We start from the raw sequence: 26,242 nt of genomic DNA, 5'->3' as shown, positions 1-26,242 counted from the left end.
GAAGGTTTAAAAGTCACAATGGCCACAATATTGAAAATAAATGACTAGATGCATAGTTATTGGCCCTATTTACTTTTATTTCCATTTTATTTTCAATATTGGGGCCAATTTGACTTTCAAGCTTCCGAATTCGCACATTTGCACTACATGCAATCATAAGAAAATGGTCAACTTTGGGCTTGTCATTTTATATGAAGTCAACCTATACAATTACTGGGACTTCGCAGTTGTAATTTAAGACTAGTAGTTATATAAAAGTGATGTTTTATAAATTTTGAAGGTGGACCACATCGACTTTGGGCCCCTGAAAATGTTGAATTTGCAATAAATTTCATCTTTGTGAGGGCGCTGTTCAAATGTAAATGAGTTGTGACCTCAATTTTTGGATATGCATTGTATTTATCCTATATATAGCATCAGTGACAACAAAAGATTAGTAATCTAACAAACAATGTGAATTTAGGGGGCTAAACTTGCCAGTTTACAAAACATTACATTTTTCTTGCATATTTAATGACCCCGTGACACAACACGCAATTACAGAAATTTTTTATTTTTAATTTTTTGACAAATTGGGCATGCAGTTAGTGTGTACACAAAGTTTCAGACCTCTCTCTCTTTTTATAAAGAAGGCACAACCTCCCAAAGATGAAATTTGTTTAAAGGGCAACTTTTGGGTCCAAATTTAGACCCCCCTACTCCAACTTTAAATGGCTGCCACAGAAAATCCGTAAGAGATACAGACCTCAAATTTGCAGGTTTTTAATATTTTTACAGGTACAACATATGACTAAAATATAAAGCAAATCTGAGGGGGTCAGGTGGGGCGACTCCTTGATTTCATATGGAGTGACCCAAAAGCATTTTGTGTGAATTTTACATCCGAACTAAGTGCTATTTAATTTTTATAGGCCTTTTTATTTCACATGTAAAGTCTATGGGGGTGATGATTAGAAATGGATGGCAATATTGAAAAACCCTCCTTTTGGGCCATTTTAGACACTAAAATGCCCATAAAAAATAATAGCACTTAGTTCGGATGAAAAATTCACACACAATGCTACCTGAGTGAATACAAACATAATTGACTACATTTCATTTGAGGGCTATAGCAAAAACAAAAAATGTCCTATACCTTAATGGTTATGGAACAAAGGTGATATTCCACAGGGACGTGCCCCAGTTTCAGGGTACCTTTTCAGGAATTTTTTGTATATCGAAGGATGAGTTTGCAGTGGAAACCAATGCACCCAATTGGGCAAAAGTTCTCTTAAAAAAAGGTGCAATGACTGAACAACACAGAGACTTTGCACCTTCAAGAGTGCACATCCAAGATATTCCACAAATGACCATCGTAACCAGGATCAGCTTCCCGAGTTTCGTATGGGTTACAACAAGACAATCAGTAGTATGTTCCTTGTTCAGGGAAATTTCATCCAACTCAATTTTTCCACAACAGCATACTAAACCACTGTCAGGGTTTCGAACCCGAAACATTGAGCTAACACAACTGCTTGGGGGGGGGGGTTGAGTCCTAAGTGCCTAATTAGGGCAAATTTTGGTGCTTTTTGTGAAAAATTGTAATCTATACCAATTTGTAAAAACAGCAAAAAGTAGTTATAAGAGAAAGTCTGTGTGGCACATCCCCCTAATAAATTTTTTTGAAAGACAACCTACCCTTACATGGAAACTCAGCACGTATTGAACAACCACTTAAATAAACATGATAAAACAGACAAAAATATTTATTTTGAAAATGATTTCTATACCCATTACATGGATGTTTTATTCTTCAGTATAACAGTTCACCGTGAGTTAATAGTTTTCTCTGCACACATCATATTGGGACTATTCCAGCTTAAATCCATACACCCTTGTGGAAGACATGACCTTGATCTCCCACACAGGGGGTGTAGATTTCAAACAGTCACCCATTCAGGTAACCTTGAAATTCACACTCCCTGTGTGGCAGATTAAGGTCATGTCTTCCATAGGGTGTATGGATTTCAACTGGAATAGCCCATTCAGGAAAGTGATTACATCTTCCCTGATCTCATCCTATTTACATATTTATAAAATAAATTTGATAGAAATAATGCTAAATCATAATTATATTAATGCAATTTATATAATAATTTTATTAGATACAAATTTTTGGTTGAGTGCAAGAAGGGCATAAGTCAATAATAATAAATCACTCATGCCCTTCTTGCATTCAACTACTGAAATAAGGCAAGGTATTAAATGAAATCAAGGAGTCAGTGCAACAAGGCCCTACGTAATAGCTGCCATGTAGACATTTTGACAATTCCCATGTTCAAAATTGAATGCATCTCATAATACAACATCCAGTCAACATTAATAGGTAAATTTTCACGGGAAAATTTTCTGGACACATGACCAATGGTCACGTGTCATATGGTGGGGCACATTTGCGTTACAAACACTGATTTTGATCATTTGTCTTCATTTTCACTTAAATTGATACATGTCTAAAACTATACATCTCACACCAACAAAACTATACATTTTTGGAAAGCTAATGTTCCAAGGAATCCAACAATGCAAAATTGATGTTGGTATACAGGGTGTGTAAGAAAATATATAGGGTGATATCATGAAAAAAAATAATTTTACTAGAAAATTGATAATTTATTGCATTTGCTACTGATATGGAATACCTCTAATGTAATCTAATTTTGTGGCAGGCAACACTATGAGCTTTAATAAAATGTATACTTTTACTATGTTATGATTGGCCAACAGTGGTGATACAGGGTGTGAAAATGTACGTAATTTTACGCACCAAATGTTGATTACATTTTTGAAAATATTTTCTTTAGAGTGTATCCTACATTTATTTTAACTGCATATTTGGATTCCCTGGGTAAAATGCTTTCCAAAAATGTATACTTTTCCTATCTTAGGGTGTATAATTCTCAAGTAACACCAATTTAAAGCCAAAATGCACATTGTGACTGAAAATCTTGGCATTTGTGTGTAGTGAATAGGGAAAAATTGTGGGTCTTGTGACTTGCGGTTCTCAGTGAGTACTTGAAAACATGAAATAGATCAAACTAATAGTTGAATATGAATAATGAATGAACAAGCTTTGATTTGAGATATGATTTGCATGTATAGCACAGAATTTGGCAATGATAAAATTTAAAATTCAAAAGATATCATGTTTCCACAACATTTCTCATAGAGATTGCACATACTCCTCTACCGCTTATCCTCTACCGCTTATCCTCCAGGTTTATCCTCGTTAACATTTTAATATTTTTCACTAATTAAACAAATGCTAATTTCAAATTGTGAAACATATTTGAAAAGTAGAATAATCAAGCTGTATAATGAGCCCAAACTTTATGCAATTGGACAAAGAATAGCTCTGTACCAACAAGTTAAATCTGGAAGAGGAGAGAAAAATGTAACGCCTCCCACTATTTTGGGGTCCCACCATATGACACATGACCCAATGCGTATCAATGTAAGTGTAACCTCGAGCCTGATATCCGACTCCCGGCGGTGACCTCGCTATTCAAGTCTTTAGTAATTTTGAATTGGAATAGTATTTTTGACCGCAATTTTGATAGAAATTTGTGCGTTGCAAATTTATTGAATATTATGTTATCTTAATATTTTCACAATATCATCAAAACGTAATTTCAAAAATATCTATCTACGGAAAAAAATATTTATCTACGGAAACTCTTACTATAACATTATTAACTTGCGACAAGTAACTTATTTTGCATCAAAGGAGGAATTCTTCCGATTCAAATACATTGGAAGAACACCCGCTGTGCTCGGGGTCACATTCCATAATGCTAATATGTCTGCGCCCATGGGTGTCACGTGTCCAGACAATTTTCCCGTGAAAATTTACCTATTAATTCTGACTGACATCTAGCAGCTATTGCATATAGGGCCTCTGCCCTTAAACCTTGAAATAGTAGTACATAAACTTAAATTTTGTAACAATTGTTATCCTCATTTAAGCAATTCCATGCGCATCATTCCGCAACGCAAAGTTTGCAATGCATATGAATTTCTTTTTAATGAAGCAAACATGTAGGTGAATAGCATAATGGAAACTATTTTTGGTTATTGAATGATTAAGGTAGGAGTTTTTTCCAAACCACCCTAATTTGCATATGCAAACTTAGCATTGCGGAATGACGTGCTTGGAATTGCCCATAAACATTTTTCTGGTTAGTATTTTTGGTCTCTTAAGAATTTTATATCCAACAAATGGTTCTCCTTATCTCACAAATGGTCCAATTTTGGCAAAAACAAATTTTTCAGGGATAAAATGGGATGACGAATGGTAAAGTGTCTAATTGATAGTGCATTTAAAAGATGGGTGACTTGATCAACAGCCTCATCCTCCACTTTATCCTGTCAAAATGAAGATTTTGGCATTAGAAAAAAGCTAATTTTTTTCCCTCATAATCCCAGTGAAATTTTAGGTCCAAAATATATTCAGTTTAAATGTCATGAACGAAAAAGTGATAGCCTCATCCCCAATTGTGGTATACCACACATGCCGTTCTAAGAGCCATTGTGAAACACGTTTTTACTACCAATATCACAGTGCAATAATTAGTGCAATATATCTCAAAACTTGGGAATTGGATTATTTTGGTACAGGCCTCAATGTGAGGTACAAAACACAATATGGAAAAATCTAACCAGTGACCACCCACCCTTAAAGCAGTCTGTATATTAAAAAGTTAGACACAAAGTAATTTAAGACCTTGTTTGTTATAACAATTCTGTGGCTCCATGCACGAACCTGATATTCCACACTAAACTGAGAAATTCTTTTTTATTTTTGGTTTTGTAGTGTCCCTGGACCGAGACCTAAATGCTAGGATCATTCTTGGTTGACCTAAATTTTTTTTTTTTTTTTAATTTCGGGCACCTGGGCAGGGTATTTCCTGCCCGGATAATGTAATCTTGGGCGGGTACCCACAAGCCTGCCTGAAAATCCCTATTGCCTCCTGTAGATAAAAAAGTTTGGTTATTCAAGCTGTTGGGTTTTTTTTAGGAAAGACAGATTTAGTGTTACTCTACACGTTCATGACTATAACTCAAAAATTGTGAAATTGTGGGATATCAGGTTCATGCATGGGGGGCCACAGAATTGTTCTGGGTGATCTCTTTCTTACCAATAAATTATAAACAGCACACATAACATTTTCATCATTGGGCAGGAAAAACCTCCTATGTGCTCGTGGCCCCTGAACATGTTTAAAACAAAAATGCCAACAGGTTACATAGGAGGTTTGCTTTAAAAATGTTCAGGGACCAAGGACACATAGGAGGTTTTTTTGCGCAGCGATAATCTGGTCCAATAATGGCAGGAATAAGGAGCAAAATGCAACAGAACACAAAGAGAAAAGGAAATTAAATAACTGTACGACTCCTAACTCTCATCAAGGACTGGTTGCTTATATGAAAGTAGAATGATAGCCACGGAGGGGGAATATTCCCTCCACTGCTAAATGTCACAAAAACTTCTGTACTGTAATTGTGGAATAAGATGAAAATTAAGGCACACAATTCATTTCAGCTAAGCTTACATATATTCGACTGTATAGAAAATAATAGACATAATTGCAGCCTTATTTACTCCAGGTATGAGAGCATAACAGTAAACCCAGCACACACAGGTTGATATATCAAAGAAACTTTCTTGTTTCTTAATAATTTGTCTTATACATTGTATGGAGCTAAGAAACTAATGAAATGCTTGCTATCATTGAAGTATATCTTTTAAAACGGCTGCTGATTTAGCCGGCGATCCCCTCCCTGGCCCGGACCCTCCAGACTCCACCAACACTGGTGTTGCAGCCCTAACTGATGCAGCCGGAAAAGTAGTCAACGTTGGCGCAGCAGGAATCGGTAGAGGTATTCCTGGACCTTTAGATGGTGTTAGCGATGTTGGTGATGTCTGCATAAATGGCGATTGATGTGGAATCGGTGCTGAGAAGGGGTTGAAAGCTGGGTTGCGAGCTTTGCTGCTACTGGTCATCTCTTCTATTGGAAGACGCATATGGGGCTTAGGAGCCGATTCCTCTTGCAGGAACTTGACGAAGGATTCGGTGAAAGACTGTAGAAGAAAAGTAAAAATAGACCAATTTATGAAACAGATGAGTTACACTTACACACCCCAACACACATCGTCATCTGTATCGCATACTGTTTTATATCAAAAAGGCTGTTTTGTGTGATTTTTACACAGCCGTGGCGTTAGTCACGGCTGTGTCTTTTTTCTTATTAGGTTCTTACAAGTCGACTGACCTTTAACGCCGGCTTGTACTGTCTTCTTGGCGTTCTTCTTTCTTTCTTTCTTTCTTTCTGTCGACCACATTCGTGCGTATAACTCAGTCACGGGTTGACGTATTTTAACTAAACGTTGTCAGAAGGACCGTTGGCATTGCCCGCACATGTCATATGACTTTGAACTACGTGTGACCTTTGACCTAGATAAAGAGGTCAACAATGTGATTTTTCTTCAAAATGTATCTTCTCCTACAAACAACACGCGATGATGATACGGGTTGGTCACATGACTCGTCTATGGTCGGTGTATATCGGGTGTTCATTGATAAGGGGTCAAAGGTCATTAAGGGGTCATTTCCGGTTACAGTCTGAAAAACTTGTAAATAATATTCAAAAAATCACTGTCTTTACAAATTACATAGAATAGTGTCGCCATTATCACACATGCATTGCTACTAGACGGGTCTTTAGGATGCCTACAGTTTTGGGGTCAAAGGTCATTAAGGGTTACTTCCGGTCAAAAACCAAAATTATCAAAAATGTTCAAAAAATTTTTATCTCAAAAGATAAACAGACCAGAATAATATAACCATCATACATGAATCAGTGTTCCCTGATGTATGCATGGTGTTTTTATTTTGGGGGTCAAAGGTCACTAAGAGGTCACTTCCTGTTTTTAGCTGAATAACTTCAAAAATTTTTATCTCAAGAACTAAATATGGTAGAATTTTTTAATTAAAATTACAACAATGCATTTTGTTAGTGTACATAAGGTTATTTTTTCATTGAGGTCAAATGTCATTAAGGGGGTCAAAAGGTCAATCAAAAATTTAAAAAAATCAAAATCCATGTATAAGTTCCGATTAAGCTGAAATTCACCAGGAATCTTTCTTATGACATCCTAAGCGCAATGCAAGAGCAGTTGACACCATCCGTGACCCAAGGGTCCAGTTATAGGGGTCAAAGGTCAAATTTCGAAATTGGTCCAATCGGGCTCAAATTCAACAGGAATTATTCTTCGACATTCTAAACATGTTAAAAATATTCATGACCCCAAAGGTCAAAGTTTAGGGGTCAAAGGTCAAATTTCTAAATTGCTCAAACTTGACCCATCAAAAGGTCGGCTTGTGTGTCATGTCTCGCATGACAATTTCTATATAGCTCTTGTTTCTTTCTTTCTTTCTGTCAACCATTACATTTGCTCTAGCACTCACATGCTTACATCGATTTTGACCTAACTTGGTCACAATGATCATTGACCGTGCCCCTACATGTCACATGAAACTTGTGGGGTCAAAGGTCACGAGGGGTCACAGAGGTCAAAAACGTAATTTCAGCTCAAAATGCATCTTCTCCCACATATAACGTGGGACAGTGATGCCACTTGCACACGTGCATTGTGATTACCCAGTGTCTATTTGGTGTACACAGATTTGGGGACAAAGGTCATTAAGGGGTCACTTCCGGTAAAAAACAAAAAACCTTCAAAAATTTTTATTAGCTAAGTAAAACATAGCACAGTAACGGTATGTTCACATATGATCTGCAGTCATCCAATGTATATGTGTTTTTTTTATTTGGGGTCAAAGCTCATTGAGGGGTCACTTCCGGTATTAAAAGAAATACCTTTAAAATGCATCTTCTTCCACAGATTATGTAGGACAGTGACGCCACTTGCACACATGCATTATTATTACCCAGTGTGTATGGGGCAGGGACGGATTTAAGCGGTGGCCCGAGGCCAGTGGATTTTGCGTCGGGCCAGTAAACTTCCAACAATGCTGGCCCGGCGGGCCACTAGATTTTTGAGCCTGATGTAACACTTACGAGACAAGATATCAGTGATGGTCATATCTACAGTTTTCTGCTCTGCCTATACTTGAAATTTATATCTTTATTCAATGATTTTTTTTTATAATATTTTAATATAATATATTCTTATTCTTGCGTTGCTAGTTGGAAATATACGGCCGCTTTTTACGATGGTAGTACAGGCTGAGTCAAAAAGAAGTAAACTCATATTTCAGGGATTGTAACTCGAGATCTGCAAGGAATCTGCTAAAAATAAAAATACCATTGGAAAGAGCAAATCTCACACGTCTAAATAAAAAAGGAATTGTTGCAATTGCTTACAGCAAGCTAAAGTTATATTCATTTGAATACAACCACCCATTTTTGTAGCTGCACACGGCTGATTGATTTTCATCCATTTCAGTTTCGACGAATCAGCAAAGTGCTAACAGGATTTATTGTTGAAAAGACAACTTCTGCTTTTAATTAATATTCAACAAAGTCCATGACGGTACTATAGTTTGTAGGGATACCAATTCAAGTCTTTACTGAACGATCCGGCAGAAGCTTGATTGGGGAATGTTGGGTAAAGGATTGAGCTGATCTTTGGTCTTGCTGTAACGCATGTCTAACTCTAGCAATGTTCACTTGTGATCTAGCAGTTCGTGGTCTGCCTGAAGCTTCCGGCTGTCTGTTCCTTAGTGTCACATGCACATTGAGCCTGTTCACATTCTTATAATACTGCTCCCTTACATGAAACCCGGTTAGCTGTAGGATATTGGCCGGGGATATTGGAGACGAAAAAGACGCTGAACTTCAGTGGGACTCTTAGTTTCATGATACTTCGTCGACAGAAACATGCGCTCCCGTGCGGTAAATTGTGGTGCCATGTTGTCATTTGACCCGCTTTATTATAATGTAGTGCAATGAAGTAAAATTCATATTGAAAAGAGCCCTTGACAAAGTAGGAATTATTGATCGAAACCACACCTGCCACAGGACTTTATTTGTATTTGTATATCGCGCCTTACCAATCAATATAATAGGTAGGCTTGGGAAGTGAAAACGTGTGCAGCTACAAAAATGGGTGGTTGTATTCAAATGAGTATAACTTGAGTTTGCTGTGAGCAATTGCAACAATTCTTTATTGTATTTAGACGTGTAGAATTTGCTCTTTCCAGTGGTGTTTTCATTTTTAGCAGATTCCTTACAGATCTCGAGTTACAACCCCTCAAACATGAGTTTACTTCTTTTTGACTCAGCCTGTAGGCCTATATGTACTACTTAGCTCTTCCATGCGCTACATAATTATATCTGATGATGATAGCGATACTGCAAATACCGCCTAGTTTGAAACTTTTGGAACTAAAAAAGGCAGGACTACTGACTGAACTTGTTAGTGACTACACTCTCTACATTGAGTACATTCAGTGCTAAACAAATTAAAATTGACAGGTTTGCTTGACTTTGCACATCAGATATATCGAATTGCATTTTGAAAACGAGGAATATCAAATAATTTTGATTTTTTGATATTTGCGATATGATACACATGCATTGTATGATGACAAATGATTAAAAATTGATATAGATTTTCCCCAAAAGCACCGACAAAAAGTTCGGGTTTCTTTTTTTTTTTTTTTATAATATATTGAAAAATCTGGGCCAGTAATTTTATTGCAGGGCCACTAGATTTGTTATTCCACTGGCCGGAGGGCCAGTAGAAAAAGTGAAACCTAAGTCTGTCCCTGGTATGGGGTGTACACAGATTTGGGGTCAAAGGTCATTAAGGGGTCACTTCCGGTATAAAACGAAATACCTTCAAAAATTTGTATTAGCTAAACAAAACATAGGACAGTAACGACATGTTCACACATGAATTGTGGTTACCCAGTGTATATGTGGTATTTTTTTAATTTGGGTCAAAGGTCATTAAAGGGGTCACTTCCGGTATAAAACGAAATACCTTTAAAATGCATCTTCTCCCACAAATTACGTAGGACAGTGACGCCACTTGCACACATGAATTGCTATTATCCAGTGTCTATGTGGTGTACACAGATTTGGGGTCAAAGGTCAATAAGAGGTCACTTCCGGTATAAAACGAAATACCTTCAACAAATTTTATTACCCAAACCAAACATAGGACAGTAACGGTATGTTCACACATTAATTGTGGTTATCCAGTGTATATGTGGTATTTTTTTATTTTGGGTGATAGGTCATTAAGGGGTCACTTCCGGTATAAAACGAAATACCTTTAAAATGCATCTTCTCCCACGTATTACGTAGATCAGTGACGCCACTTGCACACATGCATTGTCATTACCCAGTGTCTACGGGTGTACACAGATTTGGGGTCAAAAGTCATTAAAGGGTCACTTCCGGTAAAACGAAATAATTTCAAAAAATTTTATTAGCTAAACAAAACATAGGACAGTAACGGTATATGTTCACACATGAATTGTGATTATCCAGTGTATCTCTGGTATTTACACAGCCGTGACGTTAGTCACGGCTGTGTCTTTTTTCTTACAGGTTCTTTCTTTCTTTCTTTCTTCTTTCTTCTTTACACAGCCGTGACGTTAGTCACGGCTGTGTCTTTTTTCTACAGGTTCTTTCTTTCTTTACACAGCCGTGACGTTAGTCACGGCTGTGTCTTTTTTCTTACAGGTTCTTTCTTTCTTACAAGCCGACGACGAACGTCGGCTTGTACTGTCTTCTTGGCGTTCTTCTTCTTCTTCTTCTTTCTGTCGACCACATTCGTGACGTATAACTCAGTCACGGGTTGACGATTTTAACTAAACGTTGTCAGAAGGACCGTTGGCATTGCCCGCACATGTCATATGACTTTGACTTGCATCTGACCTTTGACCTAGCTACAATGGTCAAAAACATGATTTTTTTGCTTTTTCTTAGCAAAACGTGACATTTTGCGTGATTTGCCACGTTTTCGCTCTAGCTCTGCTATGCTTTGACCGATTTTGATCATACTTGGTCACAAACATCACTGACCATGTCCCCACATGTTACATGACATTGAACTCCATTTGACCTTTGACCTGCTCACAATGGCTAAAATGCGTATATAAAATGTATCTTCTTCCACAAATAACATGTGATGGTGACATGCTTAGGTCATGTGACTTGACTTTGGTCGGTCTCCATAGGGTGTTCACAGATAAGGGGTCAAAGGTCATTAAGGGGGTCATTTCCGGTCTGAAAGCTAAAAATATTCAAAAAATCACTGTCTTTACAAATTATATAGCAGAGAGTCGCCATTAGCACACATGCATCGCTAATAGCCAGGGTCTTTAGGATGCCTACAGTTTTGGGGTCAAAGGTCATTAAGGGGTCACTTCCGGTCAAAAACCAAAATTATCAAAAATGTTCAAAAAATTTTTATCTCAAAAGATAAACAGACCAGAATAATATAACCATCATACATGAATCAGTGTTCCGTGATGTATGCATGGTATTTTTATTTTGGGGGTCAAAGGTCATTAAGGGGTCACTTCCTGTTTTTAGCTGAATAACGTCAAGAATTTTTATCTCGAGAACTAAACATGCTAGAATTTTTTAATTAAAATTGGAACAATGCATTTTGTCGGCGTACGTAAGGTTTTTTTCCATTGAAGTCAAAGGTCATTAAGGGGGTCAAAATGTCAATCAAAAATTTTAAAAAATCAAAATCCATGTATAAGTTCCGATTAAGCTGAAATTCACCAGGAATCTTTCTTATGACATCCTAAGCACAATGCAAGAGCAGTTGACCCCATCCGTGACCCAAGGGTCAAGTTATAGGGGTAAAAGGTCAAATTTCGAAATTGGTCCAATCGAGCTCAAATTCAACAGGAAGTATTCTTACGACATTCTAAACATGTTAACAATATTCATGACCCCAAAGGTCAAAGTTTAGGGGTCAAAGGTCAAATTTCTAAATTGCTCAAACTTGACCCATCAACAGGTCGGCTTGTGTGTCATGTCTCGCATGACAATTTCGATATAGCTCTTTACACAGCCGTGACGTTAGTCACGGCTGTGTCTTTTTTCTTACAGGTTCTTTCTTTCTTTCTTAAGTTAGGCGGGCAGCCTAACTTATTTCTTTCTTGCCATTTCTTTCTTTCTTTCCTCTTTCTTACACAGCCGTGACGTTAGTCACGGCTGTGTCTTTTTTCTTACAGGTTCTTCTTTCTTTCTTTCTTCTTTCTTCTGTCGACCATTAAATTTGCTCTAGCACTCACATGCTTACATCGATTTTACCCTAACTTGGTCACAATGATCATTGACCGTGCCCCTACATGTCACATGAAACTCGTGGGGTCAAAGGTCACGCAGGGGTCACAGGGGTCAAAAACGTGATTTCAGCTCAAAATGCATCTTCTCCTACAAATTACGAAGGACAGTGACGCCACTTGCACACATGCATTATAATTACCCAGTGTCTATGTGGTGTACACAGATTTGTGGTCAAAGGTCATTAAGGGGTCACTTCCGCATAAAACGGAATACCTTCAAATTTTTTATTAGCTAAGGAAAACATAGGACAGTAACGGTATGTTCACATATGAGTTGCAGTTACCCAATGTATATGTGGTATTTTTTTATTTGGGGTCAAAAGGTCATTAAGGGGTCACTTCCGGTATAAAACGAAATACCTTTAAAATGCATCTTCTCCCACAAATTACGTTAGGACAGTGACACCACTTGCACACATGCATTGTTGTTACCCAGTGTCAATGTGGTGTACACAGATTTTGGGTCAAAGGTCATTAAGGTGTCACTTCCGGTATAAATCGAAATATCTTCAAAAATTTTATTAGCTAAGAAAAACATAGGAGAGTGATGGTATGTTCACACATGAATTGTGTTTACCCAATGTATATATGGTATTTTTTTTATTTGGGGTCAAAGGTCATTAAGGGGTCATTTCGTATAAAACGAAATACTTTTAAAATGCACCTTCTCCCACAAATTACGTGGGCAGTGATGCCACTTACACACATGCATTGTTATTACCCAGTGTCTATGGGGTGTACACATATTTAGGGTCAAAGGTCATTAAGGTGTCACTTCCGGTCTGATACGAAAAACCTTCAAAATGCCCCTTCTGCCACAAATACCATGGCAAAGTAATGCCACGTGCATCGCATACATTGACATTAGCCAATGTCTATGGGGTTTTCATATATTTTTGGGTCAAAGGTCATTAAGGGGTCAAAACACGGCTGTGTTCGTGGTCTTAGACCACAGCTAAGTCTAGTTCTTTCTTCTTTCTCACAATTTGCTGCTACTGCCACATGCTTGATCGGATTTCGACCAAACTCAGTCACAAGCAGTATTGGGTAGCTGGCTACAAAGGTTATGGGTTGTTTAACGTCAGAGGTCATCCAAGAGGTCACAGGGGTCAAAAAAGGTCATTTTAACCGAAAATGCTCTGATTGAGCTGAAATTAAAATGCAATGATCCTTATGACATTCTAAACATGTTGAAACATTTTAAAATGCATTTAAGGTCATTTAAGGGGCAATAAAGGGGTCAAAGGTCAAGTTTTCAAAATGCTTCAATTGAGCTGAAATTTAAATGCAATGATCCTTATGACATTCTTAACATGTTTTAAATATTTAAAATTTATTTAAGGTCATTAAGGGGTCATAAAGCGGGTCAAAGGTCAAGTTTTTCAAAATGCTCCGATTGAGCTGAAATTTAAATGCAATGATCCTTATGACATTCTAAACATGTTGAAACATTTTAAAATGCATTTAAGGTCATTTAAGGGGGGCAATAAAGGGGTCAAAGGTCAAGTTTTCAAAATGCTTCAATTGAGCTGAAATTTAAATGCAATGATCCTTATGACATTCTTAACATGTTTTAAATATTTAAAATTTATTTAAGGGGGTCATACAGAGGTCAAAGGTCAAGTTTTCAAAATGCAAGCTTTCCACGATCAAGATATATTAAAACCGCAAATAAACAGTTTATTAAAATTAATACTATCCAGCACAGAGTATTGCTGCTTGATCAGATCGTCCAGAGAAATTCTCATCTTCTCTGGATCGTCACAGTCATCCGCCTAACTTACCTCGTGCCCTTGCAAAGGGCACAGTTGCTCTAGTTCTTTCTTCTTTCTTCTGTCAACCATTACATTTGCTCTAGCACTCACATGCTTACATCGATTTTGACCTAACTTGGTCACAATGATCATTGACCGTGCCCTACATGTCACATGAAACTTGTGGGGTCAAAGGTCATGCAGGGTCACAGGGTCAAAAACGTGATTTCAACTAAAATGCATCTTCTCCCACAACTTACGTTGGACAGTGACCCCACTTGCACACATGCATTGTTATTACCCAGTGTCTATGTGGTGTACACAGATTAGGGGTCAAAGGTCATTAAGGGGTCACTTCCGGTATAAAACGAAAAACCTTCAAAATTTTTTATTAGCTAAGTAAAACATAGCACAGTAACGGTATGTTCACATATGATCTGCAGTCACCCAATGTATATGTGGTATTTTTTTTATTTGGGGTCAAAGCTCATTAAGGGGTCACTTCGGTATAAACAGAAATACCTTTAAAATGCATCTTCTTCCACAAATTATGTGGGACAGAGACGCCACTTGCACACATGCATTGTTATTACCCAGTGTCTATGGGGTGTGCACAGATTCGGGGTCAAAGGTCATTAAGGGGTCACTTCCGGTATAAAACGAAATACCTTCAAAAAATGTTATTATCTAAGTAAAACAAGGGACAGTAACGGTATGTTCACACATGATCTGCAGTCACCCAATGAATATGTGGTATTTTTTTATTTGGGGTCAAATCTCATTAAGAGGTCACTTCCGGTATAAAACGAAATACCTTTAAAATGCATCTTCTTCCACAGATTCTGTAGGACAGTGACGCCACTTGCACACATGCATTGTTATTACCCAGTGTCTATGGGGTGTACACAGATTTGGGGTCAAAGGTCATTAAGGGGTCACTTCCGGTATAAAAAACGAAAAACCTTCAATTTTTTTTTATTTGCTAAGAAAAACATTGGACATTAACGGTATGTTCACACATGAATTGTGGTTACCCAATTCATATGTGGTATCTTTTTATTTGGGGTCGAATGTCATTAAGGGGTCACTTCCGGTCTGAGACGAAAAACCTTCAAATTGCCCCTTCTGCCAAAAGTAACATAACAGAGTGATGCCACGTGCACACGTGCATTGAGATTAACCAATGTCTGTGGAGTGTTCTGAGATTTTGGAGTCAAAGGTCATTAAGGGGTCACACCACGGCTGTGTTCGTGGTCTTAGACCACAGCTTATGTTTCTTGTTTCTTCTTTCTGTCAACCATTACATTTGCTCTAGCACTCACATGCTTACATCGATTTTGACCTAACTTAGTCACAATGATCATTGACCGTGCCCCTACACGTCACATGAAACTTGTGGGGTCAAAGGTCACGCAGGGGTCATAGGGGCAAAAACGTGATTTCAACTAAAAATGCATCTTCTCCTACAGATTACGTGACGACAGTGACACCACTTGCACACATGCATTGTTATTAACCAGTGTCTATATGGTGTACACAGATTTGGGGTCAAAGGTCATTAAGGGGTCACTTCCGGTATAAAACGAAAAACCTTCACAAATTTTTATTAGCTAAGTAAAACATAGCGCAGTAATGGTATGTTCACATATGATCTGCAGTTACCCAATGTATATGTGGTATTTTTTTTAATTGGGGTCAAAGCTCATTAAAGGGTCACTTCCGGTAAAAAAAAAATACCTTTAAAATGCATCTTCTTCCACAAATTATGTGGGACAGAGATGCCACTTGCACACATGCATTGTTATTACTCAGTGTCTATGGGGTGTACACAGATTTGGGGTCAAAGGTCATTAAGGGGCCACTTCCGGTATAAATTGAAATATCTTCCAAAAAATTTATTAGCTAAGAAAAACATAGGAGAGTAATGGTATGTTCACACATGAATTGTGTTTAACCAATGTATATATGATATTTTTTTTTTATTTGGGGTCAAAGGTCATTAAGGGGTCATTTCCGGTATAAAACGAAATACCTTTAAAATGCATCTTCTCCCACAAATTACTCAGGACAGTGATGCCACTTACACACATGCATTGTTATTACCCAGTGTTTATGGGGTGTACACAGATTTGGGGTCAAAGGTCATTAAGGGCCACTTCCGGTCTGAGACGAAAAACTTTCAAAATGCCCTTCTGCCACAAATAACATGGCAAAATAATGCCACATGCACGCATACATTGACATTAGCCAATGCCTATGGGGTTTTCATATATTTTGGGGTCAAAGGTCATTAAGAGGTCACAACACGGCTGTGTTCGTGGTCTTAGACCACAGCTAAGTCTAGTTCTTCTTTCTGTCAACCATTACATTTGCTCTAGCACTCACATGCTTACTATGATTTTGACCTAACTTGGTCACAATGATTATTGACCGTGCCCCTACATGTCACATGAAACTCGTGGGGTCAAAGGTCACGCAGAGGTCACAGGGGTCAAAAACGTGATTTCAGCTCAAAATGCATCTTCTCCTACAATTACGTAGGACAGTGACGCCACTTGCACACATGCATTGTAATTACCCAGTGTCTATGTGGTGTACACAAATTTGGGGTCAAAGGTCATTAAGGGGTCACTTCCGGCATAAAACGGAATACCTTCAAATTTTTTTATTAGCTAAGGAAAACAGGACAGTAACGGTATGTTCACATATGAGTTGCAGTTACCCAATGTATATGTGGTATTTTTTTTATTTGGGGTCAAAAGGTCATTAAGGGGTCACTTCCGGTATAAAACGAAATACCTTTAAAATGCATCTTCTCCCACAAATTACGTAGGGACAGTGACACCACTTGCACAATTACATTGTTATTACCCAGTGTCAATGTGGTGTACACAGATTTTGGGTCCAAGGTCATTAAGGGGTCACTTCCGGTATAAATCGAAATATTTTCAAAAATTTTTATTAGCTAAGAAAACCATAGGAGAGTGATGGTATATTCACACATGAATTGTGTTTACCCAATGTATATATGGTATTTTTTATTTGTGGTCAAAGGTCATTAAGGGGTCATTTCCGGTATAAAACGAAATACCTTTAAAATGCATCTTCTCCACAAATTACGTAGGACATGTGACGCCACTTGCACACATGCATTGTCAATACCCAGTGTCTACGGGGTGTACACAGATTTGTGGTCAAAGGTCATTAAGGGGTCACTTCCGGTAAAAATTGAAATACCTTCAAACAATTTTGTTAGCTAAGGAAAACATATCACAGTAACGGTATGTTCACACATGAATTGTGGTTAGCCAGTGTATAATGTGGTATTTTTTATTTGGGGTCAAAGGTTATGAAAGGGTCACTTCCGGTCTGAGACGAAAAACCTTCAAAATGCCCCTAATAACATGTCAAAGTGATGCCACGTGCACACATGCATTGACATTAGCCAATGTCTATGGGGTCTTCATATATTTTGGGGTCAAAGGTCATTAAGGGGTCACAACACGGCTGTGTTCTTGGTCTTAGACCACAGATAAGTCTAGTTCTTCTTCTTTCTTCTGTCAACCATTACATTTGCTGTAGCACTCACATGCTTACATCGATTTTGACCTAACTTGGTCACTATGATCATTGACCGTGCCCCTACATGTCACATGAAACTTGTGGGGTCAAAGGTCATGCAGGGGTCACAGGGGTCAAAAATGTGATTTCAACTCAAAATGCATCTTCTCCTACAAATTACGTAGGACAGTGACGCTACTTGCACACATGCATTGTAATTATCCAGTGTATATGTTGTGTACACAGATTTGGGGTCAAAGGTCATTAAGGGGTCACTTCCGGTATAAACGAAAAACCTTCAAAAATTTTTATTAGCTAAGTAAAACATAGCACAGTAACGGTATGTTCACATATGATCTGCAGTCACCCAATGTATATGTGGTATTTTTTTTATTTGGGGTCAAAGCTCATTAAGGGGTCACTTCGGTATAAAACAAAATACCTTTAAAATGCATCTTCTTCCACAGATTCTGTAGGACAGTGACGCCACTTTCACACATGCATTGTCATTACCCAGTGTCTATGGGGTGTACACAGATTTGGGGTCAAAGGTCATTAAGGGGTCACTTCTGGTATAAAATGAAAAACCTTCAAAATTTTTTATTTGCTAAGAAAAACATAGGACAGTCACCGTACGTTCACACATGAATTGTGGTTACCCAGTTTATATGTAGTATTATTTTATTTGGGGTCAAAGGTCATTAAGGGTCACTTCCGGTATAAAACGAAATACCTTTAAAATGCTTCTTCTTCCACAAATTACGTGGACAGTGACACCACTTGCACACATGCATTGTTATAACACAGTGTCTATATGGTGTACACACATTTGGGGTCAACGGTCAGTAAGGGGTCACTTCCGGTATAAAACGATATACCTTCAAAATGCCCCTTCTGCCACAAAAAGCATAGCAAAGTGATGCCACATGGACACGTGCATTGACATTAGCCAATGTCTATGGGGTTTTCATATATTTTGGGGTCAAAGGTGATTAAAGGGTCATAACACGGCTGTGTTCGTGGTCTTAGACCACAGCTAAGTCTAGTTTTTATTTGGGATCAAAGGTCATTTAGGGGTCACTTCCGGTCTAAAACGAAATTCCTTCTAAATGCCTCTTCTGGCACAAATAACATAGCAGAGTGATGCCACGTGCAAACATGCATTGAGATTAGCCGATGTCTATGGAGTGTTCTGAGATTTTGGAGTCAAAGGTCATTAAGGGGTCACACCACGGCTGTGTTCGTGGTCTTAGACCACAGCTAAGTCTAGTTATTGTTGTATTTCATATTGTTATTTTAAATTTTAACATGCTTCTTTTTTATGTGAGGCCAAAATAAACCATGTTGTTTCCTGTAGCGTGCACTAATTACGTTTTTGACGGCTCATTTTATGCATTCAATTTTTTTTTTTTCACTTTTCAAAGAAAAAAAACACCAAAAAAAATCGCCAAAAAATTATATAAAACACTACTAAAGTAAACATTTACACATTACACAACAAACGAGCGTAGCGAAAAACTACTGGAGAAAACATCACACATTTTTTTTAATACCTTTTTTAATCTGCAGGTTGAAAGGGATTCTTGAATATGATTTTTTTGTGTGTGTCAGAGAGACCCACTGTAAATTCCCATTCCAATTTGCAGCAAAAGAAGGTATTTTTGTCATTTGAAGACATGGATTTAAAAAAAACGCATTTCGCATTTGACAAGTCTGTGACCTGATCGACAGCCTCATCCCCCATTTTTTTCATCAAAATTGAGATATTGGTATCAGAAGAAAGCTCATATTTTTCTTATTATCCCTATGAAATTTAATTAATCCCCTTTGAGCTAAGCGATTTACAGCTGAGCCCAATGAAATGTGCACTGACGTTACTGCAACATCAGGGAGGAAATATGGTATAGCTAAGCTCATTAGCTTTGTCAGTGTGTGGACACCCTTACCGTATCAAAAGCAGATTTATTATGCCTTGGAGAGGTAGGCGGTGTAGGTGTCACTGGTGTCCGTCTTCCCCATAAGCTTGGTAACCATCCTTTAGCTGGCTCACCCTCAATAGTAATCTATAAAGAGAACATACAAAACATAAAAATAACCTATCAAGAGTACTGTATATATAAATAAATTCCAGATTTATATAGCGCCTTTTTTAAGATCTTGGAGGATTCAAAGTGCTGTAATTTCACTGCCATGGTGAATCATCACAATCAGATTACATCAACTAGGCCAGTTGTGCAGCCGAATCTGGCGCAAACCTATCCGCAGTTAGATTATAATATCCACCAAGTATCTGTGCAGCTCCCCAAATTCCATTGGGTGAAGGAAGTTTTTGATAACCAAACTACTAATGACCATTTATCCTCTAATAAACACCCCTCCAGTCTTTTTGAAAAGTTTAATTAAATAATGCCCCCGTAACTCCACCTGAAACAAATAATTTCTATGCTATCTTGTGTTGGTAAGTTCACCACTGTCCACACACAATCGGTATTGGTGAAAATTACATCATAAACCAAGAAGTGAACAGAAGTCATTGATAGTAAGTTCATACTTTGTCATTTTAGTATAAATTTTGAACTTCCGTAACAATTTTTCCAGGAATTATTGCTGTAATAACAACCTCTAAATCTAATAAACACTCCCTTTTAGAAAATTTCACTCCCAGGGGTCATTTATTAGAGGATTGTGGTATACAGAAAACCAGTGAATTTCATACCATTTTGTAAAAAGTGACAACATTTTGGAAAACCAAACCAACAGCAAATGGGGGCACTGAGTGGATCCAAGAGGACCAGATGTATCAAACAGATGGGATTATTTGGAGGACTATTTTAGTAAGTAAAAAAAATACCAACAACTTTTTGCACATTTCCTTAAAATAAACATGGGTATTTACACTTATGTCCGTATTCTCTGTCAACTCTGTCAAATCAATGAGTCTAATGTCGCTTTTATTGATTTTTGAGTACTTGACAAAAACAGGTGCTCAAATTGTTTTGCTTCTCATTGTTTTCAACAACTGATAAATTGTCTATACTTTGGTTACCAAAAGTTCAATTTTCACAGCGATTGCATCAAAAACATAGCATTTTGGACTTGAGTCTTGAGTTTGGTACTGTCCAACACTCCAGAATGGAGACAAACGGCCAGGATGTGTGATCTGCGCTGTGGTTGTTGAAATTCTTGCTTAGTCTTGGTTGCTTAGATACTTGGTTACTGCAGTTTTGAAGGTTTCCGGTTTTGTGATGCTGATTAGGTGTGGTGGAAGAGAGTTCCAATCACGTATTGTCTTTGGTATAAATGAGTTTTTGTAACAGTCTTTATTGGCTGATATGGTTGAATAAGATTCTGGATGATGATGCCGCGACTGGCTCTGGACGGGCTGTAGAAGGTTTCCGATGGGCAGGGACAGGTCACCTAAGCGCTCCTTGGAGGGCTAGTAACTGATGTATAAAACTTATTTCACATTGAGACTCATATTTACCTTGGTTGTGTCACAAATTTGTTTTAAAACCCAGCCTGGGCTAGGTCTTGGCAGCCTTGGTAAAAAAAAATAATTGTCTTGAATTCCCTTTACTGTGTACCCAGTACTATATCTTGCACAAATAAATGTGAACTACAAACCTGGGCAATTTCTTCAGGTGTGAAGTTTAGTAGGCTGGACATGACCTTGACGACATCGCCTCGCTTACTTTTTGGAGCGTGGAAATAACCCAGGAATAGATTCTTAACCAGTGGTCTGAAATTAAAGAGAGAGAACGAGGGAAAACCAGTCTGTTAATTAAGACTGAAAACAAAAAGTGTTTTGTACAATAAGATCCAGGCCACACAAGTATTTTTTTCCATCAGTGTGTCATAATTTCAATAAATGAATGATGAGAGCATTCACACAGTCAAATATTCATCATTGTGCTGTGATCACTTCAGGTCATACACACACAATGGTTAACTACGATGTTGTCATTCATAATGCTGACCTATGATTTGGTTCATTCAAGTATAAATTATACAACAAATTAATGTCGACACATAGGAACTTTTTGTATGCAATTACGGCACAATTATGCTATGAACTTTACATGAAAAACAGTGACTTTTTTCAACAGGAATAAGCAAACTATTTTTCCCGGTTAGTTCCGCTGTCATGTAATTATTAAAGGAGGAAATTGGATAAGTGATCCCGCCTGGGAATTGAACCCAGGACCTCTGGTTTACGAGACCAGCGCCTTAACCACTTGGCCATGGCAGCTTCATGAATCATGATTAGGCAGACTGGAAATTCAACCTGTAAGCGGTCACTACATCCTGCCTCCTTTATGATAAAATTTTATCATAGTATGCTATGAACTTGCCCAATGACGGCAATTTTCATTATTTGTGAATGACACGATTGTCGTATGCCGATGACATTGAGCAGACACACAATGTGACACAATACTCATTTCATTATATGATTGCAATAGGATAGTAATTGAGCAGGGGTGGGGGGGGGGGGAGGAGTCGGAGGATACGCTTGCATGGACTGGGTCTTAATTCCCCAATGACATGTGAATGTCATACTATCAGGTAGAAAGGTGGCAAGCAACTACTAAGAAAAGAATGAAGGATAGTATACAAATCGTCGGTCGCAACACATAATGGCGTAGGTGAAGGACAAAATACGTCTCCGAGCAAAACATTTTTGAAGGATATGCTACTAGTAACTGAGTCGATTCTCGTCCACTGTCATCTCTCAGTGGTCCGATTCCATTTGAAATTGAAGTTTAAGGTTCAAACTATAACACTGCATCGTTAATAGTAAACAAGAAATAACTATTATAGGATAATAGCTAGCTCTAAACCTGTACGCCACTATGTGAAACGGAAAGTTTGAAAAATCACTCTACGCCACTATGTGTTGCGACCGACGATATATTGAATGTTTTTAAGTTCAATGGTAAGAATATTTTCATGAGGTGAAATATAGACTGTACCATTCAACGAGGCTTTGCGAGTTGAATGGAACAGTTCATATTTCACCGAATGGAAATATACTTTCCATCAATCAATTCAATGAATAAAAACATTCAATATTTGTTTTATATAACTCATATATAAGTTCCCTTTCTTCCACTTAATTTTATATATCACCAGATAGAAAAACAAAATAAATTTTAAAATATCTAAATCTTCATTTATTTTAGAAGCAAACACCTGCACCTATAATTGGTGGAAACCTAGCGCTATACGTGCGCGCGTCTTCAGTGTTGTTATGGTAGTTGCAATGGTCATTTTACAGTTGGCCGCTAAAAATAGCAGAAATAATCAATACATGTAGTAATTGGCCAATCAAATGACAAGAAACTTAGTTATATAATAAATTTTCACTTTTTTGCTTTTGTAAGAGAACATGGAATCAGACATGTATCATGCTGTCATTCTCCTGATCCCTCTCGATAGGTTTACATGATTCTTTTTGCATTCAGGAGCTCAATTTCATTGCACTTTGCATGAATTAAAATTGTTTCTCACAAACTCATCTGGCGAGAATCAAGTGACAAATGACTAATCATCGTAACATACCGCATACAGAATGGATATGATTTGGAGAGAATTGACTCTGATTCTCACAATCTAAGTTTAGGAGAATCGTTGCGAGAATCGATTATCTGTTCTCGCCAAATTGGAGGCCCTGTGCATTGCAATGATAACCTATGCTATACGCTGCATGCACAAACCTTTGTAAGACTCACGGATTAAAATGGCAAAATATTGTTCCATTTAACACCTTCATCACTTTTGGCACCCACAGTGACAATCCAATACAACCAGAGTACCATATTTGGTCAAAAAAATTTACATATTGACTTACTTGTCTACTTTAGACTCCTGCACATTAGAGACCTCTTGGAACCGTTTCTGGTACTCCTCTAGTTGATGCACTTTTGCTTCACCTGAAAGGGGTAAACACATAACAGGTTAGAGAAACACACACAAAGAAAGAAAGAATGAAAGAATACATGAACACTTTCAGTTTTTAATATCTGTGTAGAGAGAGGGTTGGAAATATTCATTCCATCAGTCACCCATGAGAGCTCACACAGTGCTTTTCAACTTGCAAAACAAGAAATTATTATAGCGCAACTCACAATTTTTCGATTTTGTTTCTTCCTTAGGTTTTTGATCACTGTTTCTTTAATTCTCATCCAATTTCAATAAATAAGGACTTAAATCAGAGCTAAAGGGTACAGGTACTGGATGCTTGCTTTAATTTTGACAAATTTGTCTTTGTGTAGGATATACAGGGGTTAACATAACTGGTGCCTTAATTGTTTTGTGGTCTGTAGTTTAGAGTGTTTCTAGTCAATTGCACCCAAAGAGATTGTGGACAGCCAATGGCTGGAAGTGTGTACAATGAGACAATGAGAACATATGTGTACGTCCACATCAAAACGATGCACTTGTCGTGTGCTACATGTGTCTCATTTCACATAATAGCTAGGAATAAATAACAGAATCATCTCCCAAGTGGAGGTCACTTTAAATCATCCACAAGTCACATGGTTAAGGAATGTTCTCTGTATTCCTAAACCGTGTGACTTGGGATGATTTGAAGTGACCTCCACTTTGGAGATGAGTCGAGTCTGGTATTTATTCCTAGCTATTATGTGAAGTGAGACACATGTAGCAGCCGACAAGTGCATCGTTTTGATGTGGATGTACACATATACAAGTGGATATTCATACGTAGTGGTAGATAAAAGGATTAAAGAGTTTAACTTCAACACTACACTATTTTTCGCTCACCTGGAACATTTTCACTAGTTCGACTAGTCATCAGTGAGAGATATCCCGATTGTAGACAAGATATCATCACAGCATCACCATCTGCTGAAGATGCTAGTCGAAATAGTGAAAACGTTCCAGGTGAGCGAAAAATAGTGTAGTGTTGAAGTTAAACTCTTTAATCATAATGAGAACATAGTTTGCCTCTTGTCTGAGGGCAATTTATCACACACAAACACCTCTACTGATGGCACTTACTTTCTACTCTAAGTTGTTCTATCACTTCTTCTTTCTTGTCCAACTGCTCACTCAGTCTGGATGCGCCTTCTAAAGCTTCTGTAGTAGCTGCAAGTTTTTCCTATAAAATAATTTTATTAAAAACAGGGTATTGTTTTCCATTATTTTGTTTCGCAACACCACTTGATTAATAAACATACAAATCAAATTCTGGATTCGCCAATGATTTATTACGTTGAGCCCTGTTGGCCGGGTCTTCATCAGACTGTGCAAAGCCTTACTGATGGCTTCGTCACATGATGGTAATCAGCGTAGTTTCACGGTAGGGTCCCAGGCGTGCGATAGAAGGAAGCAGAGACAACCTTTCCTATTGACTGCGGACTATCATCATGTGACCGAACCATCAGTCAAGTCTCTGTGTGCATTATGGGACTCATGGGCATGGAACGATGCCCGTCACCCGCTAAAAAACACCCTTGGAGAGTAGACTAAGAAAATAAGAGTTCCTACCTGTAATTCTATATTTGTCTTCAAGAGTTGTTCTGCCACTCTGTCCTTCTCATGTGCTCTTATCTGGTACATCTCAACCTCAGAGGCCACAGCACTGTCTCTCTCTGTCAATGCCAAGAAATAGAGCAAGGTTGAACTTACTAATAAACAGGGTGCTGATTTTTTTGAGGTTGAATTTAGTCATTGCTAGGGCTGTTGTTGAGTAGAATTTACATTGTCGACAATCATCAAACCTCAAGATCCAACATCGTCAAGTTGTCGACAAAGCAATACATCAATGAAGTCAAAATATTAAGTTCAGAGACCATGTTATGCATTGTTTATTCACATCAAAATATTACCATATAGCCCAAATATACATCATCAGAATATTGGAATATTGGTAAGATAATCTGCACAACTTACGAATGAAATAGAAGATTGATAGCGATGTTAAGGATATCTTAAACTTTTTTAATCTTTTATTTTTGTACAGCTCCACAATGCACCCTGCTTTTGCAAAACACCCTAACTGGTTCCTGATGCATGCATGCAAGCAAGTTCACATTAAGTTGGTGGGGGGGGGGGGGGAACTGTTCAAAAATTAAGAGCTTGTGGAAGTAAGACAAAATAGGGTTATGAAATTATGGGAACCAGTCATTTTTTGACAGATATCAACTTAGCTTCTCTTTTGATGTTCACTGATGCATGTAGATGCATGTGTGACGTTTGACACCCCTTATATTAAGTCTTGGGGTCTCCTTTAAAGAACCCATACTATTCCTCTTGTGCATCAGCTTAATTTATCTCAATATTCGACTGTCAGATCATGTTCCCATCCGACCTAACTTAAGCAAGTCAATTTGGCAAGCATTCATTTTCCCCACTGTTTACTATCATATAATCCCCAACTACACAAATTGGCCTTTCGTTAGGGCGTCATCTAACGGAAAGCGCAATATTTGTTGGAAATATAACGTCACTGGGAGGGAAAAACCTCATAATTATGTACTTTTTGCCCTTGAACATAGATGAAGCAAACCATTCAATATA

The 26,242-nt window shown here is 37.8% G+C and overlaps 1 protein-coding gene across 1 annotated transcript in view; it reads right to left on the bottom strand.

Annotated features, from left to right (window-relative positions):
* Positions 1-4,452: 4,452 nt before the first annotated feature.
* The window catches only part of LOC140140604 (uncharacterized), a 57,814-nt gene continuing 36,024 nt past the window's right edge, over positions 4,453-26,242 (bottom strand). The window contains 6 exon segments of the mRNA XM_072162364.1: positions 4,453-6,121; positions 19,645-19,761; positions 21,323-21,437; positions 23,550-23,631; positions 24,722-24,821; positions 25,211-25,314. Of these exon segments, the coding sequence (XP_072018465.1) occupies positions 5,768-6,121; positions 19,645-19,761; positions 21,323-21,437; positions 23,550-23,631; positions 24,722-24,821; positions 25,211-25,314 (872 nt within the window). The 3' untranslated portion in view covers positions 4,453-5,767.

Source organism: Amphiura filiformis, chromosome 2 (genome assembly GCF_039555335.1).
Source record: "Amphiura filiformis chromosome 2, Afil_fr2py, whole genome shotgun sequence".
Taxonomy (NCBI): domain Eukaryota; kingdom Metazoa; phylum Echinodermata; class Ophiuroidea; order Amphilepidida; family Amphiuridae; genus Amphiura; species Amphiura filiformis.
This window is presented reverse-complemented; position numbering and strand designations above follow the sequence as displayed.